Below are 16,114 nucleotides of genomic sequence, written 5' to 3'. Positions count from 1 at the left end.
CCTTCTTCGAAGGCCCCTAGTGACATTTTACAACCCATTGCTCCCTTTGTGCTGAAACCAAATATCCTTGAAATATTGTGATTCATTATTGTATAGACTACCCTCCAGTCAGTATCCAAAGTGCACCCCTTTTCATTCTTGAAACTGCCTGTCCGCTGTATTCCTCTACAGGGTGGGTTGTATTTTGTAGTGTGCTAGAACTGTCTTTTGAACAATAATTAAATAGATATTTGTATACAACCTTGAGTGGACAGTCTCTTTTATCATTGTATAATAATGGTATGTTTGCTGTGTTGTAACTAACCAACGATCTGCGAACTTGCGTTGATAAGCCGGCCGTTATGTCCAACTTTCTGAAATTGGACAAGGAGGTTTTTCATTTGCTTGTGTTTGCAATCTGTTTGGCTCCCTTCTGGTGTACTAGAGGTGTGGGGTTGATTGATGGTTTATAAACGGATATTGCTCCTCATCCCTGGACCACTGGTACCCTGGAAGGTGACTCGTCACACGTGGTTCCCTTTCTCAATGCGCCATAGCGAACCAAGCTGCACCTCAGTGATGAGGCCCAACAAGGCCGAAACATGTCTGGGGTTGCTTCTGTTTCCATGCAGAGGGGACCTGGCCTAGCAGTTCGGGCTGGGCTGCTCCCATTGGTGCCAGTACCTGTCTGATTTGTGTATGGCTGGACCCCTTTTGCAATGGCTCAGATGGGCTAAAAAACGGTGGTGTGGAAGGTCTGCCAGAGCAGGGCCAGGGGTTCAGATATGATCTAAATATTCCACCCATCCCTTTTTTGGGTTATACTTAGACCACTGGTTGGCCCACCCCCTTCTAAAAGACACCATATACATGCAGGCTGTCCCTTAGTTTTAGATGATTCATGTTAAAGTGATGAGGAGCGCGTCTTGTAGGAGATTGCAGGATCCGTCATGCTGCTGGTCCTGCGTTTTTTTTGCACGCCTGTCCGTGTGCACTCCCCCTTATGATTAGTGGTGTGTGCACGCGTGGATTGTCATTATGAGTGTGAATGCGTGTTTGCATAGTTGTCTTCCCTAGTTATACCTGCGTATTCCTGTGCGTGAAGGTGTGTGAGAATGAGGCTGTGCGTGGTGTCTGGTTCTGTTTTCATATCCGGCAATTGTTTTTTGTGTTTTCAGTGTTTTCTTGTTATCCTAGAGTGTATCCTTCTTTCTGGTTCTATTTGTGTATACTGGTGTGCTTTGTTCGGCGTGCGTGTCTATTCAATGTCTGTGCGTGCATGTTTATGGTTGAGCATACGTGGATACATATCTGTGTGCAGGCGCAACTGTCCGCGTGCATGTGATTTATTTCGTGTACGTGTTTATTTATTTTTTTCACAGTGTAATTATTGTTTCGTGCTTGCTTTCACAAGTCCCTCTTGTGTTACACACTGAGGAGTGCTATTTTTTGTGCATCTATAGTCTGATGTTTTAAATGTCAATGACTAAACCTCAATACCCGGGCTATTAAGAAGATTGAGATAATACGCCAGTTGGCTCGATGCAGGCGTGAGGGTAATACAAATTGCATAAATAGCCCGTTGGAGCACGTGCTTGAGGTCTCTATCTGAGAGCCTCAGACCTAAAGGCAGTGCCCTCTGGTGTCGGCGTCCCCTCCACTCCCGCTGCCTCCCCTGGGAAGGGCGATTAGCGAACCCAAGTGTCCGAGTGGATGTTAGGGGCGGGAGGAGCAGGTGCCTGGGAGGGGCTCCGCGCTGAGCTCAGTGTCTCTCTCTATCTGTCACCTTGGCTCCCTGTATCCTTTTCTTCCCGCAGAAGGAGCTACTTTGTGTGAAGACTGGAAGAGAGCGAGACGGCGGAACACCAGCCGCGAAGGGCTCCTGTGAGGGTGGGAGGGAGCAGTGCTGGAGAGGAGAGAAGCCGAGAGATAGCCGCATCACTTCCCACACACTGCGGCTCCAGAGCCAGCTCTCGCAGCTCAGCCCAAAAAGGGACCCAGCCCGGGAGCCGGGAATTTGGAGTGAGGAGCCTGCACGCCGGCCAGGATACCCTCTCGCGCAGAAGGGCAGCCGCCAGCGAGTGACAGGCGCTTTCCTGGGGCACGCCGAGACTGGACGGGGAGTGGGTGCTGGCCGAGGGAAGCGTGTCTTGTAACTGGGTCTGGAGCTGGCTTTGGGGAAGGACTGTGGACGCCTCGCGCCGTGCCCTAGTCCAGGGATGGCTCGACAGCTCGCCCTCCTCCTGATCTGGTGCCTGTGCTTCGGGGTCCCGCTGGCTGTTCAAGGTGAGTCCCTGCTCCGCGCACGCGGGGAGGGCAGCCGAGTCCTGGCGCTGCCCTCTCTACATGGTACACGAGGGACAAAGTCAGGTGTGTTATGTGAGGTGTTGGGGGAAACATTGCAGGTTCCGGGAACAAAGCTGAATAACACACACACACTTATTGGACAAATGAAAACAATGAACACATTGGCCCCGTGTTTAGCTAAATAAAGCTATGCAGGGCTCCAGGGTTCAGTCAAGAGTATGTTTGTATTAACGCGCTATCCCTCTACTGTAGTAAACACACACCCCTGTGCGGTGGTCGTGTTAGAAGCAGGGCAGTGCTACAACTGTAGACAGAGGTGTGAAGTGTTGACAAAGTGTGCCTAGGGCCCAAGGTGGCCCGACCTGCCTGCCGGCCGCGGGCTGCCGGCGGTGCCCGATCGTATTGCCATCTGCAGGCGTGCTTCTGTTTGGTGGCGGCGCTTAATTAGTGGGGTGAAATCCAGCCGGTTTAACACGTAATCCCGCTGACCTGCTGTGAGGGTTTAGCGCTCCAGTGCAGCTGGCATCGGCTCAGTGTTGGCTATGTGAGAAGGGCGCAGCCGGCGCAGACATGATGCGCGCCGGGCAGCCGAGACCCCACCTCCAGGGGCCGGGGTAGAAACGAATACTAGGCCAACTGGACACCCCCGCATCTCACATGGCCGGCCACATGTTAAGAAGCTGCTGAGCCGCCCATCGCCAGTAGCACTCCCATTGCCCCGCGCACTGCTTCCCAAGTTGAAAGGGTGGGCGGCCTGAGAGCCGAAGCCGGGGATGAGACTCGGGAATTGGATTAGAGCACAGACAATGCTCATTTGCCGAGTGCTACACGCGGCTCTTCCATGAAACCGCACTGCTTTCTCATCCCAAGTGTTTAAAGTCAATAACAATGTCCCGCGGTACTGCCGGGTAGGGTGGGGGTGGGGGTGGGGGAGGGGGTGGGCAGGTGGGGGCTCGGGGCATCTGTACTCTCCTCACCAACCGATTCTAGACGGAATCGCATTTTTTTCCCCTTCAAACGCAAAAGATAAAAATAGCCGGTGGGATGCTCTGGTACGGCAGAGTTATATGTTAATTACCGGGCGACATGTGAACGAGCCATGGACCGACACTTAGCTGGCTGTTTTACACTATAATGCGACTTTTGGTGTTTTGCGTCTATGGTACCGTCCGTGGGCATTAAGTAGGCGCGCCACGCGGGTTGAGGGTTGGTGCTTGGCGCTTGACCCCCGAGAGAAGACTGTGTCCGGCAGCCAGTGAAGGGTCAGAGGCTGGGGGGACAGTGTTTTTCCTGTCAGCGCGGGTATGGTCCGGTGACCGTGGACAGCCCGCGCACCTCTCTCTGGAGCAGAGGGATGGGGAGTGAGACGCTATCCCTTCTCCTGGCTGTCCTCGTTGGTGTGAGGGCCGGGCACACGCGTGTTCCCGCTGCTGCAGCAAGAGGGCCACCATCGAGGCATCGTCCTGAGCTCCATCCAACCACAGAGGAGGCAGCGAGCCATCGGCAAGAGTTGCAGGGAGCCGTCAGAGCCTTGTCCTGCCCTAGAACACTGCCCCGGAGTGTACTCGATGCCGGGTCCCCGGCCCCCAGCCCAGCTCATCTAGCCACAATAGAAGCCCAGTGCCCGCATCTAGCGAGGGGCTGATGGGCACTGTGAATCGGAGCCGCACCCCAGAGTCAACACCCCTCAGGGGGACTCCATAACCAAAGATGATCTGCGCCAGTCAGTGCCCCCCCCTCCCCTCGCCCCCCGGATAGTCACAGGAAAACCCGGTGTAAGCACTTAACCATTACCAATGAACACAGGGGGTGGTGGGTGAGCCAGCGCTCCCTGTACAGCGCACAAGGGGTGTTGGGGCTGTCCAGCTGGAGGTCTCTGGCGTGATGGGTGAGCCAGCACGCCCTGCACAGTGCACTCTGGGGCGTTACCCTGTCCAGCTGGAAGTCTCTGGCACGATGGGTGAGCCAGCACACCCTGTACAGCGCCCAGGGGGTGTTACCACTGTCCAGCTGTAGGTCTTTGGCGCGATGGGTAAGCCAGCACGCCCTGTACAGTGCCCAGGGGGTGTTACCCTGTCCAGCTGGAGGTCTCTGGCATGATGGGTGAGCCAGCACGCCGTGTACAGTACCCAGGGGGTGTTACCGCTGGCCAGCTGGAGGTCTCTGGCACGATGGGTGAGCCAGCAAGCCCTGTACAGTGCCCAGGGGGTGTTACCGCTGGCCAGCTGGAGGTCTCTGGCACGATGGGCGAGCCAGCACACCCTGTACATCGCCCAGTGGGTGTTAGCTGGAAGTCTCCGGCGTGATGGGTGAGCCAGCATGCCCTGTACAGTGCCCAGAGGGTGTTAGCGCTGTCCAGCTGGAGGTCTCTGGTGTGATGGGTGAGCCAGCGTGCCCTGTACTGTGCCCAGTGGGTGTTAGCTGGAAGTCTCCTGCGTGATGGGTGAGCTAGCACGCCCTGTACAGCGCCCAGGGGGTGTTAGCTGGAAGTCTCCGACATGATGGGTGAGCTAGCACGCCCTGTACAGCACACAGGGGGCGTTAGCTGGGAATCTCCAGCGTGATGGGTGAGCCAGGACGCCCTGTACAGCGCCCAGGGGGTGTTAGCGCTGTCCAGCTGGAAGTCTCTGGTGTGATGGGTGAGCCAGCGCGCCCTGTACAGTGCCCAGGGGGTGTTAGCTGGAAGTCTCTGGTATGATGGGTGAGCCAGTACGCCCGGTACAGTGCCCAGAGGGTGTTAGCTGGAAGTCTCCTGCGTGATGGGTGAGCTAGCACGCCCTGTACAGCGCCCAGTGGGTGTTAGCTGGAAGTCTTCTGAGTGATGGGTGAGCTAGCACGCCCTGTACAGCGCCCAGGGGGTGTTAGCTGGAAGTCTCTGGTATGATGGGTGAGCCAGTACGCCCTGTACAGTGCCCAGAGGGTGTTAGCTGGAAGTCTCCTGCGTGATGGGTGAGCTAGCACGCCCTGTACAGCGCCCAGTGGGTGTTAGCTGGAAGTCTTCTGAGTGATGGGTGAGCTAGCACGCCCTGTACAGCGCCCAGGGGGTGTTAGCTGGAAGTCTCTGGTATGATGGGTGAGCCAGTACGCCCTGTACAGTGCCCAGAGGGTGTTAGCTGGAAGTCTCCTGTATGATGGGTGAGCCAGCACGCCCTGTACAGTGCCCAGTGGGTGTTAGCTGGAAGTCTCCTGCGTGATGGGTGAGCTAGCACGTCCTGTACAGCGCCCAGGGGTGTTAGCTGGAAGTCTCCTGCGCGATGGGTGAGCCAGCACGCCCTATACAGTGCCCAGTGGGTGTTAGCGCTGTCCAGTTGTAGGACTCTGGCGTGATGGGTGAGCCAGCACGCCCTACACAGTGACCAGGGGGTGTTACCGCTGTCCAGCTGTAGATCTTTGGCGTGATGGGTGAGCCAGCACACCCTGTACAGTGCCCTCTGGGGCGTTACCCTGTCCAGCTGGAGGTCTCTGGTACGATGGGTGAGCTAGCACACCCTGTACAGCGCCCAGGGGGTGTTACCACTGTCCAGCTGTAGGTCTTTGGCGCGATGGGTGAGCCAGCATGCCCTGTACAGTGCCCAGGGGGTGTTACCCTGTCCAGCTGGAGGTCTCTGGCATGATGGGTGAGCCAGCACACCCTGTACAGTACCCAGGGGGTGTTACCGCTGGCCAGCTGGAGGTCTCTGGCGCGATAGGTGAGCCAGCACGCCCTGTACAGTGCCCAGGGGGTGTTAGCTGGAAGTCTCCTGTGTGATGGGTGAGCTAGCACGCCCTGTACAGTGCCCAGTGGATGTTAGCTGGAAGTCTCCTGCATGATGGGTGAGCCAGCACTCCCTGTACAGTGCCCAGTGGGTGTTAGCTGGTAGTCTCCTGCGTGATGGGTGAGCTAGCACGTCCTGTACAGCGCCCATGGGTGTTAGCTGGAAGTCTCCTGCGCGATGGGTGAGCCAGCACGCCCTATACAGTGCCCAGTGGGTGTTAGCGCTGTCCAGTTGTAGGACTCTGGCGTGATGGGTGAGCCAGCACGCCCTACACAGTGACCAGGGGGTGTTACCGCTGTCCAGCTGTAGATCTTTGGCGTGATGGGTGAGCCAGCACGCCCTGTACAGTGCCCTCTGGGGCGTTACCCTGTCCAGCTGGAGGTCTCTGGTACGATGGGTGAGCCAGCACACCCTGTACAGCGCCCAGGGGGTGTTACCACTGTCCAGCTGTAGGTCTTTGGCGCGATGGGTGAGCCAGCACGCCCTGTACAGTGCCCAGGGGGTGTTACCCTGTCCAGCTGGAGGTCTCTGGCATGATGGGTGAGCCATCACACCCTGTACAGTACCCAGGGGGTGTTACCGCTGGCCAGCTGGAGGTCTCTGGCACGATGGGCGAGCCAGCACACCCTGTACAGCGCCCAGTGGGTGTTAGCTGGAAGTCTCCGACGTGATGGGTGAGCCAGCATACCGTGTACAGTGCCCAGGGGGTGTTAGCTCTATCCAGCTGGAGGTCTCTGGTGTGATGGGTGAGCCAGCGTGCCCTGTACAGTGCCCAGGGGGTGTTAGCTGGAAGTCTTTTGTGTGATGGGTGAGCTAGCACGCCCTGTACAGTGCCCAGTGGGTGTTAGCTGGAAGTCTCCTGCGTGATGGGTGAGCTTGCACGCCCTGTACAGCACCAAGGGGGCGTTAGCTGGGAGTCTCCAGCGTGATGGATGAGCCAGCGCGCCCTCTACAGCCCCCAGGGGGTGTTAGCTGGAAGTCTCTGGCATGATGGGTGAGCCAGTACGCCCTGTACAGTGCCCAGAGGGTGTTAGCTGGAAGTCTCCTGCGTGATGGGTGAGCCAGCATGCCCTGTACAGCACCCAGTAGGTGTTAGCTGGAAGTCTTCTGCGTGATGGGTGAGCTAGCACGCCCTGTACAGTGCCCCGTGGGTGTTAGCTGGAAGTCTCCTGTGCGATGGGTGAGCCAGCACGCCCTGTACAGTGCCCAGTGGGTGTTAGCGCTGTCCAGTTGTAGGACTCTGGCGAGATGGGTGAGCCAGCACGCCCTACACAGTGACCAGGGGGTGTTACCGCTATCCAGCTGTAGATCTTTGGCGTGATGGGTGAGCCAGCACGCCCTGTACAGTGCCCAGGGGGTGTTAGCCTGTCCAGTTGGAGGTCTCAGGCATGATGGGTGAGCCAGCACGCCCTGTACAGTACCCAGGGGGTGTTACCGCTGGCCAGCTAGAGGTCTCTGGCGCGATGGGTGAGCCAGCACGGTCTGTACAGGGCCCAGGGGGTGTTACCGCTGTCCAGCTGTAGGTCTCTGGCGCGATGGGTGAGCTAGCATGCCCTGTACAGTGCCCAGGGGGTGTTAGCTGGACGTCTCCGGCGTGATGGGTGAGCCAGCAAGCCCTGTACAGCACCCAGGGGGTGTTAGCTGGGAGTCTCCTGCGTGATGGGTGAGCTAGAACGCCCTGAACAGCGCCCAGTGGGTGTTATCTGTAAGTCTCCTGCGTGATGGGTGAGCCAGCACGCCCTGTACAGCACCGAGGGGGTGTTAGCTGGAAGTCTCCTGCATGATGGGTGAGCCAGTACACCCTGTACAGAGCCCAGGGGGTGTTAGCTGGAAGTCTTCTGCGTGATGGGTGAGCTAGCACGCCCTGTACAGCGCCCAGTGGGTGTTAACTGGAAGTCTCCTGCGTGATGGGTGAGCTAGCACGCCCTATACAGCGCCCAGTGGGTGTTAGCGCTGTCCAGCTGGAGGTCTCTGGTGTGATGGGTGAGCCAGTACACCCTGTACAGTGCCCAGGGGGTGTTAGCTGGAAGTCTCCTGTGTGATGGGTGAGCTAGCACGCCCTGTACAGCGCCCAGTGGGTGTTAGCTGGAAGTCTTCTGCGTGATGGGTGTGCTAGCACGCCCTGTACAGCGCCCAGGGGGTGTTACCGCAGGCCAGCTGGAGGTCTCTGGCGTGATGGGTGAGCCAGTACACCCTGTACAGTGCCCAGGGGGTGTTAGCTGGAAGTCTCCTGTGTGATGGGTGAGCTAGCACGCCCTGTACAGCGCCCAGTGGGTGTTAGCTGGAAGTCTTCTGCGTGATGGGTGTGCTAGCACGCCCTGTACAGCGCCCAGGGGATGTTACCGCAGGCCAGCTGGAGGTCTCTGGCGTGATGGGTGAGCCAGCACGCCCTGTACAGCGCCCTGGGGGTGTTAGCTGGAAGTCTCCGAAGTAATGGGTGAGCCAGCACGCCCTGTACAGCGCCCTGGGGGTGTTAGCTGGAAGTCTCCGAAGTGATGGGTGAGCTAGCACGCCCTGTACAGCGCCCAGTGGGTGTTAACTGGAAGTCTCCTGCGTGATGGGTGAGCTAGCACGCACTGTACAGCGCCCAGTGGGTGTTAGCGCTGTCCAGCTGGAGGTCTCTGGTGTGATGGGTGAGCCAGTACACCCTGTACAGTGCCCAGAGGGTGTTAGCTGGAAGTTTCCTGTGTGATGGGTGAGCTAGCACGCCCTGTACAGCGCCCAGTGGGTGTTAGCTGGAAGTCTTCTGCGTGATGGGTGTGCTAGCACGCCCTGTACAGCGCCCAGGGGGTGTTACCGCAGGCCAGCCTGAGGTCTCTGGCGTGATGGGTGAGCCAGTACACCCTGTACAGTGCCCAGGGGGTGTTAGCTGGAAGTCTCCTGTGTGATGGGTGAGCTAGCACGCCCTGTACAGCGCCCAGTGGGTGTTAGCTGGAAGTCTTCTGCGTGATGGGTGTGCTAGCACGCCCTGTACAGCGCCCAGGGGGTGTTACCGCAGACCAGCTGGAGGTCTCTGGCGTGATGGGTGAGCCAGCACGCCCTGTACAGCGCCCTGGGGGTGTTAGCTGGAAGTCTCCGGCGTGATGGGTGAGCCAGCACGCCCTGTACAGCGCCCTGGGGGTGTTAGCTGGAAGTCTCCGAAGTGATGGGTGAGCCAGCACGCCCTGTACAGCGCCCAGGGGGTGTTAGCTGGAAGTCTCTGAAGTGATGGGTGAGCCAGCACGCCCTGAACAGTGCCCAGTGGGTGTTAGCTGTAAGTCTCCTGCGTGATGGGTGAGCCAGCACGCCCTGTACAGCACCGAGGGGGTGTTAGCTGGGAGTCTCCAGCGTGATGGGTGAGCTAGCACGCCCTGTACAGCGCCCTGGGGGTGTTAGCTGCAAGTCTCCGAAGTGATGGGTGAGCCAGCACGCCCTGTACAGCGCCCAGGGGGTGTTAGCTGGAAGTCTCCGAAGTGATGGGTGAGCCAGCACGCCCTGTAAAGCGCCCAGGGGGTGTTAGCTGGAAGTCTCCGGCGTGATGGGTGAGCCAGCATGCCGTGTACAGCGCCCAGTTGGTGTTAGCTGGACGTCTCCGGCGTGATGGGTGAGCCAGCACGCCCTGTACAGCGCCCAGTTGGTGTTAGCTGGAAGTCTCCGGCGTGATGGGTGAGCCAGCACGCCCTGTACAGCGCCCAGGGGGTGTTAGCTGGCAGTCTCCTGCGTGATGGGTGAGCCAGCACGCCCTGTACAGCGCCCTGGGGGTGTTAGCTGGAAGTCTCCGGCGTGATGGGTGAGCCAGTACGCCCTGTACAGTGCCCAGGGGGTGTTAGCTGGAAGTCTCATGTGTGATGGGTGAGCTAGCACGCCCTGTACAGTGCCCAGTGGGTGTTAGCTGGAAGTCTCCTGTGTGATGGGTGAGCCAGCACGCCCTGTACAGCGCCCTGGGGGTGTTAGCTGGAAGTCTCCGGCGTGATGGGTGAGCCAGCACGCCCTGTACAGCGCCCAGGGGGTGTTAGCTGGAAGTCTCCGGCGTGATGGGTGAACCAGCACGTCCTGTACAGCGCCCAGGGGGTGTTAGCTGGCAGTCTCCGGCGTGATGGGTGAGCCAGCACGCCCTGAACAGCGCCCAGGGGTGTTAGCTGGAAGTCTCCGGCGTGATGGGTGGGCAATGCATGGCTCAATGGTGAGAAGTTTGGAAGTGCCTCTCAGCAGCAGACGCCAGACCACACTCAGAAGCAGGAAGCTACAGAGCCAGCATCCCTTGCGCGCCTCCCTGGCATTAGTGTCAGCCGCACTCAGCGATGTCAGGGAGCTGCAGCGACACAGAGCCACCGCCTGAAGGCCCCCCCATAACCAGGGGCCGAAATGTAATATTAAGTAGTGGGATTATGTCACCCAAACACTGCCCACCTTCACATGCCCACCCTCACTGCCCCTATGAAAACCCATCCCCGGGTCCCGAATTTCCTCCATTCCAGCGCCTGACACTGAGTTTTACATCTTGACAACACAACTAAACACTGAAAAATAATGTTCCTTAAACACGCACCATTACTTCCAGTCATTGTCCCCCGTTGCATGTAGCTGTATATGTGCCCCCCCCCCCCTATCCAAGCACCCACCAATCACACCTCCTAAGGAACATACCCAGGACTATAGACAACCCTTCACCCCATCCATTACCTTCACACACAGCTGTGCCAGCAGCAATGTCATATTAATCATGCCTAATTGCAGAAGTCAAATGCTGATCATTGTGGTGCAGGGCTATGTGGCCACTCAGGTCATCATGCCACAAGCAGGCTGTTCCAATAGGCACAAGCAAACTAGTACCTGAGAGATAGCACAAATGTCCACTGGCGTGTGCGCAAAAAGCAAAGGTGCCTTCCCTTGACATTCAGGAACAGTGCTCCAGCTTACAAAAAGTAAGGGAACGATAGGGGATTTCCCGAAAATTAAAGGAACACCGCACCCCCTTAGTTCCCGCCCACTTCGACCTCGTTTCATAACACAATGATTAGAAGCGACTTAGTGCTGCTGTCTGCAGAAGGACAAGATAAACTCCCTTGGACTCCCAATGAGACGCCCGTGACCTGCAGCTACACCGGGTCAAGACGTCTTGAGAATATCATGACCCAGTGATTAGAAACTTCAGAGCGCAACCCCCACATCCCGTCGATTCGCAATGGAGCCAGAGATCTGCAGCTACAAAGAGCCAACACCACCTGAGTTCTTCCTAACAGAGCGATTCCAACTTTCTGATTCCCCTGAGCACCCAAGACCCCCTACGAACACCTCAGAGAACAAGAGCTGCCCAGCCCCATCACTCACGAAGGCTGCCCAGGAGGGACCCCATCACCCCCCCTCAAGCCCGCAGCCTCTCCCGCGGTCTGGGCGCCACGCTCCTCTTCCACACCCCCCCTCATTACACACACTGAAGATGTATTGGGAAACGCAGCCCAGCTGCACGGGGTTAGAAGGTCACACGCAGTAAAGAGTCAGGGGACGGAGATCAGGACCGGTCTCCGTGGTCTCGGGGCTGCCTCCGTTCTTAGATCGATGCTGCCGTTCACTCCACTATTGGAAGGATGCCCCTATAGCGTGCATGGATATTTTAGTAATCGAGATATAGACCGATCAGCAGGCGGAGGGCTCGTTACGGGCGGCTCGGGGCCCTGTCACCTGGAGGGGCCCCGGGGTCCGAGTAGTTCCGCGCCGCTCACGCGCCAGGTGTATTACCATGTCTCTACCGGTTTCGACTTGGTTCTCTCGCATTTCTGCTTATCCGAAAACTGCCTAACCATTCATCATTTTTTATTTAAAAATTAAACCAACGGCACAGCCATCAAACTGAATATTGCATGAGCTCGTGCATTAATGAGTGTGATGGTGTGCTCCGAAAATGTAATAGCATTCATGCTCTTGGTTCGAGAGCATTCCAAGTACGGCCAGCCCAGCCTGCGCAGCGCGCGCCCACCAGCCGCGGATCACACATCCCGCCCGCGGGCGTCTAGACGCGTGCATAGCCACGACCAAAGGGCGCAACCGAACCGCCGGCCTCCAATGCCCGGCCGGCTCGGTTTCAATAAGGCGAGAGTGGCGACGCACACGCTGCAGAACCCACAGCAGAAGCGCCGCTGCAGCCCGGGACCTGCCACACCGAGGCTGCACGTGCCCGATGGATCAGACCACGCCCCGTCAGGGGTCAGGGCACGCGCCCTTTTGGGTACTAGTCTTCGAGAAACCGACCCATCTGTGCTCTGTTGCTATAGTGGCTCTGGACAAACAGAGCAGACCACAGAGGAAGTGGCCTTTAGAATCCCCTCCCCATTCTTCTTGTATGTGGTGTGTCTCCCAGAGGAATGTAATAATGTGATGCATCTTATTTTGTGTGCATGGAAATGCGTCCAGTATGTGAGAAATGAGTGTATGTGTTGTTTGTTGGAGGATCCAATACGTCTATGGTGAAGGGTTTTTGTTCACTAAATAATGCTCACTGGTGAGACTGAGTTAAAGCGCACCAAGAGGGTATAGCAGCAGCTGCTTGTCAATTTCGTGAACGTCTTGTTGGATTCGGGATCTCTTATGGGGCTCTGTTCCCCTGTAGCGGATTCTCCGAGGCACCAGCGGCGCTTGCGCAGTGACAGGGAAACCAGCGGTGTAATGTCAACATAAATAATGGCTGTTATTTTAATGCACGACGTGGAGGCGTCCTTCCTTCCACGCGGAGCCCCTTTCGTTGCTAGCGCAGACCGCTGCTGAGCGTGAGCTTTCCGTCTTTATTTTCCAAATGGATTTTCCGGTAGCTGGCCACCAACCACAGCAAGTGAAGTCATGCTTTATGGGTGTCTGGAAGCCGCCTGCGCGTGGGCCGCTCTGTTCCTTACCTCATGTCAGTTCTGGGGGCAGGCATCGGCCGCCTGCTACATTTTCGGTTCGCACTGGGCTTTGCCATTTTTGAAGCCAGGCTCTAGACTCACTCGCTCGTTCGTGTATTCGAGATTAATGGAGACATCAATCCCGCCCCTTCACGTCAAACTCTTTATATACTGTCTATGGTCATTTATATTCCCAGGGGAATTATGTCCTCCTCGGTCCATCTACTCATACCGTCGCCATTGTCATTGGCTTTTCAGGGCCGTTTTCGGACCACTTTGATCTAACTGACTGATGACCAGGGCCATCGATTGTAGAATTTATAACAAGCACATCAGAGTGTGAGGTACTGATGTGTGCCAGAGTGTGTGAGAGAGAGAGAAAGAGAAGGGTGGTGCCAGTATGGGATGGATGGATGGATTTATTTATTTATTTATTTATTTATTTATTTATTTATTTACATTTGTATAGCACTTACAACCCAGAAGCATTGAGGCAGTGTTACAAGAAAGTCTCAAATTAAGTGGTTCACAGACGACCGTAAGGTCTCTTGGTTACAGGTGCATTAATATATATGCACATGTGCAGTCAAAATTGCCACATTGAGCATTTGAGGGAATGGGCAGGCATGTGAGTGTGTATGCAGAGCATGAGCTAAGAATCTAGCTGAAATCTAAAAAAATACCATAATTGACATCCTCCGTAAAGAACAGACTACTCACCTGCAATTTAAGCCTTCTCGGCTGCATGGATCTGGTCAGACACTGAACAATGGACATACCCAACTGCTGCCCGCACCAAATACATGGCTTCTTAGACACCACACATCTTCCTCTGATAGCCCCTCTAGCATCAGACTGACTGATACACTGTTAAAGTTTAAGGAGGACTTGAAAACGTACCTTTTCAATCTGTCACCTGATTAGTATTATTTTGTTTCCTCCGGGCTGCCTCCCTGACCACCCAGCTTGGTCCCGGTTTTCCTCAGAACTCTTCCTGCAGTTAATTGGTTAAGATTGTTTGTCTGTCTTTTCTTTGTTGTTTGTGCGCCCTAAGGCCTGCGGGCTTGTGGCACGATGGACTAAAAATGTTAAATAAATAAATAAACATCAGCATTTGACAAACTGCTCAATCTAGGGCCCTCCATAGGTCCCCATCCTTGCTCTTTCCCCAGCAAAGCACTGTGGAGAAGCTGAAAGGCGGCCTGTTGCCATTAACGTAAACCCATGGATGACCCATCACCATGGATGACCCATCACCCACGTGGACGCCACTGGTGTGGAAAGAGCAGGGAGCCTAACGAGGCAGAATAACAATATTTTGAAAGACGCACACAACATTGGAACAAGACAACTGTGAACAATTTGAATTTCTTGAAAAATTGCTGTGCACGTAATAAGAACATTTTGTCTTTGAAAAAGGAACATTTAAACCCTTTATGAATAACAAGGAATGAGAACACATCTGAGCGTTTTTAAGTATTTCAGTGGGTTTACAGCATATAAATAATGTGTCTCTGAAGAAGCACACAAGTAGTGTATCTGGTCTGTAAATATGCGAAACATGTGTCACCAGTTAAATCCGTTACCCGGCCAGATACACTAGTTCCTTAATAAGGATCACTAAAGATGTACTTTTTTCATGTTTAACACAAGTGGTGTTTATGTAAAACTGTTATAAATAAATAACACATGTGCAAAGCCAAGATTTGTGATCCAAGGAACAAAGTTGTTCCTTTGGAATTAGCTTATTAGAATGTAATTGTAAATTACTAAAAGATTAATTAATCAGAAACTAATAACTTTTGTGTACAAAATACAAGCGTATGAGTGCAATCCTTTTTTTCTTGAGACGTCTTGATTTTTATGCACAGTCATCATTAACAGGTATGATGTTTCTTGAGAAGAGTAGCAGCTCTTGCAGTAACACATTAACTAAGAATGAAAGTGGGCTAGCACCGAGTTAAAAGTAATCTGTCCGAATTTGCTTAGCTCAATTTCTCGAATAGCCACCATTTGCTAAACTCGCTTCCACATACAATACGTTTATCGTGACAACCCTGATAAAGTACAGTTGTATGGGTTAAAGACATGTGGCTCTGTTGGTTTGACCATGATGGTTTGAACACATTTCTCCAACCATCCTGTCACTTCACTTTAGGTACCCTCTACAGTATTCTGATAGGTTGAATGACAAGCTTATACTCACTTGAGACCTGCCCACCGCCTACCCTATATGTTTGTGGTGGGGCAGCATTGAGCATGACAGATAGTTCATGAGTTTAAAGCTGAATCTACAATGCTTGAGCAGTGGAGAATTTGGTGTGGAGGGAGGATGGCTCAGCGGCAACGTGCTCGCCTTGGAAACAAGAAGATACGAAGCAACACAGGTTCAATCCCTGGGTCCACACTTAGAAACGTCTGGGTATTAAGCATGTCATAAATATGCAACTAAGAGACTTATTCCTGTAACAGCGCCTCAATGCCCCCGGGCTGTGTGAGCGCTTTACAAATGCAAAATACAATACATATGCATTCGGGTCATTCAAGAGAACCGACATGGTAGGTTTTAATTAACGGATTGAAAAAGCATCACAAACCTGTATGTATGTGATATTTTTTTAATATGAGCTGTGTTGCAACAGATCGTTCTCTTAGAAGCATCAGAACTCAGAGTAAAACATTATTCTGTGCAAGGCTAAACGCAGCCAAAACGCTGCAAGATTGTTCGCTGCTGCTATCTTGAGGGCATCGTGAGGGAGATACCCTGGGTCCTTGTGCACCATGTGATACTTGATAAACGAGTGAGTAATTTGTAACAAGAAGGAAATCTGTCTCTAAATACATCCACCCCATTAGTACATATCACTACTCATTCTAAACGATGTGTACATCTCTCCAGAATCATATATAAAAAAGGTACTTCTTACACTTTGATGCATAACTCTCGCATTTATTTCCAAAACCACCTATGATGGTGTTTAAACATGGAAGAAATCTAAATGATCTTTTGATTAAAGCTGAAAGTAATTTGGGAAGGTCCAAAAAACATTACGCAGAAAAATAGACAGGAATATGTGCCTGCCTAAATTGCAGCAATTGCAACACTATAATGAGGGGCAAAAACATTAAACTAAACAATTACACCAGATTCAAGTCGAAGAATGTTGAATATGGCATCTGCTGTCCATGATGACAATTCTATCTAGGGCTGACTGC

General features: G+C 54.3%; 1 protein-coding gene across 2 annotated transcripts in view; it reads left to right on the top strand.

The window, feature by feature from the left end:
* The first annotated feature begins 1,594 nt into the window (after nt 1-1,594).
* EDIL3 (EGF like repeats and discoidin domains 3) overlaps nt 1,595-16,114 on the top strand; it is a 1,821,558-nt gene continuing 1,807,038 nt past the window's right edge. Inside the window, exon 1 of one of the 2 annotated variants that reach the window (XM_069627581.1) lies at nt 1,595-2,265. In XM_069627581.1, coding sequence (XP_069483682.1) covers nt 2,199-2,265 — 67 coding nt within the window. In that variant the 5' untranslated portion in view covers nt 1,595-2,198. The remainder of the gene's footprint in view (nt 2,266-16,114) is intronic. The other variant, XM_069627580.1, reaches the window with a different exon arrangement.

The sequence above is a fragment of the Ambystoma mexicanum genome, chromosome 6p (assembly GCF_040938575.1).
Source record: "Ambystoma mexicanum isolate Mex_15411 chromosome 6p, UKY_AmexF1_1, whole genome shotgun sequence".
Lineage (NCBI taxonomy): Eukaryota > Metazoa > Chordata > Amphibia > Caudata > Ambystomatidae > Ambystoma > Ambystoma mexicanum.
Note: the sequence above shows the minus strand (reverse complement) of the source record. Positions and strands in the feature narration are given on the sequence as shown.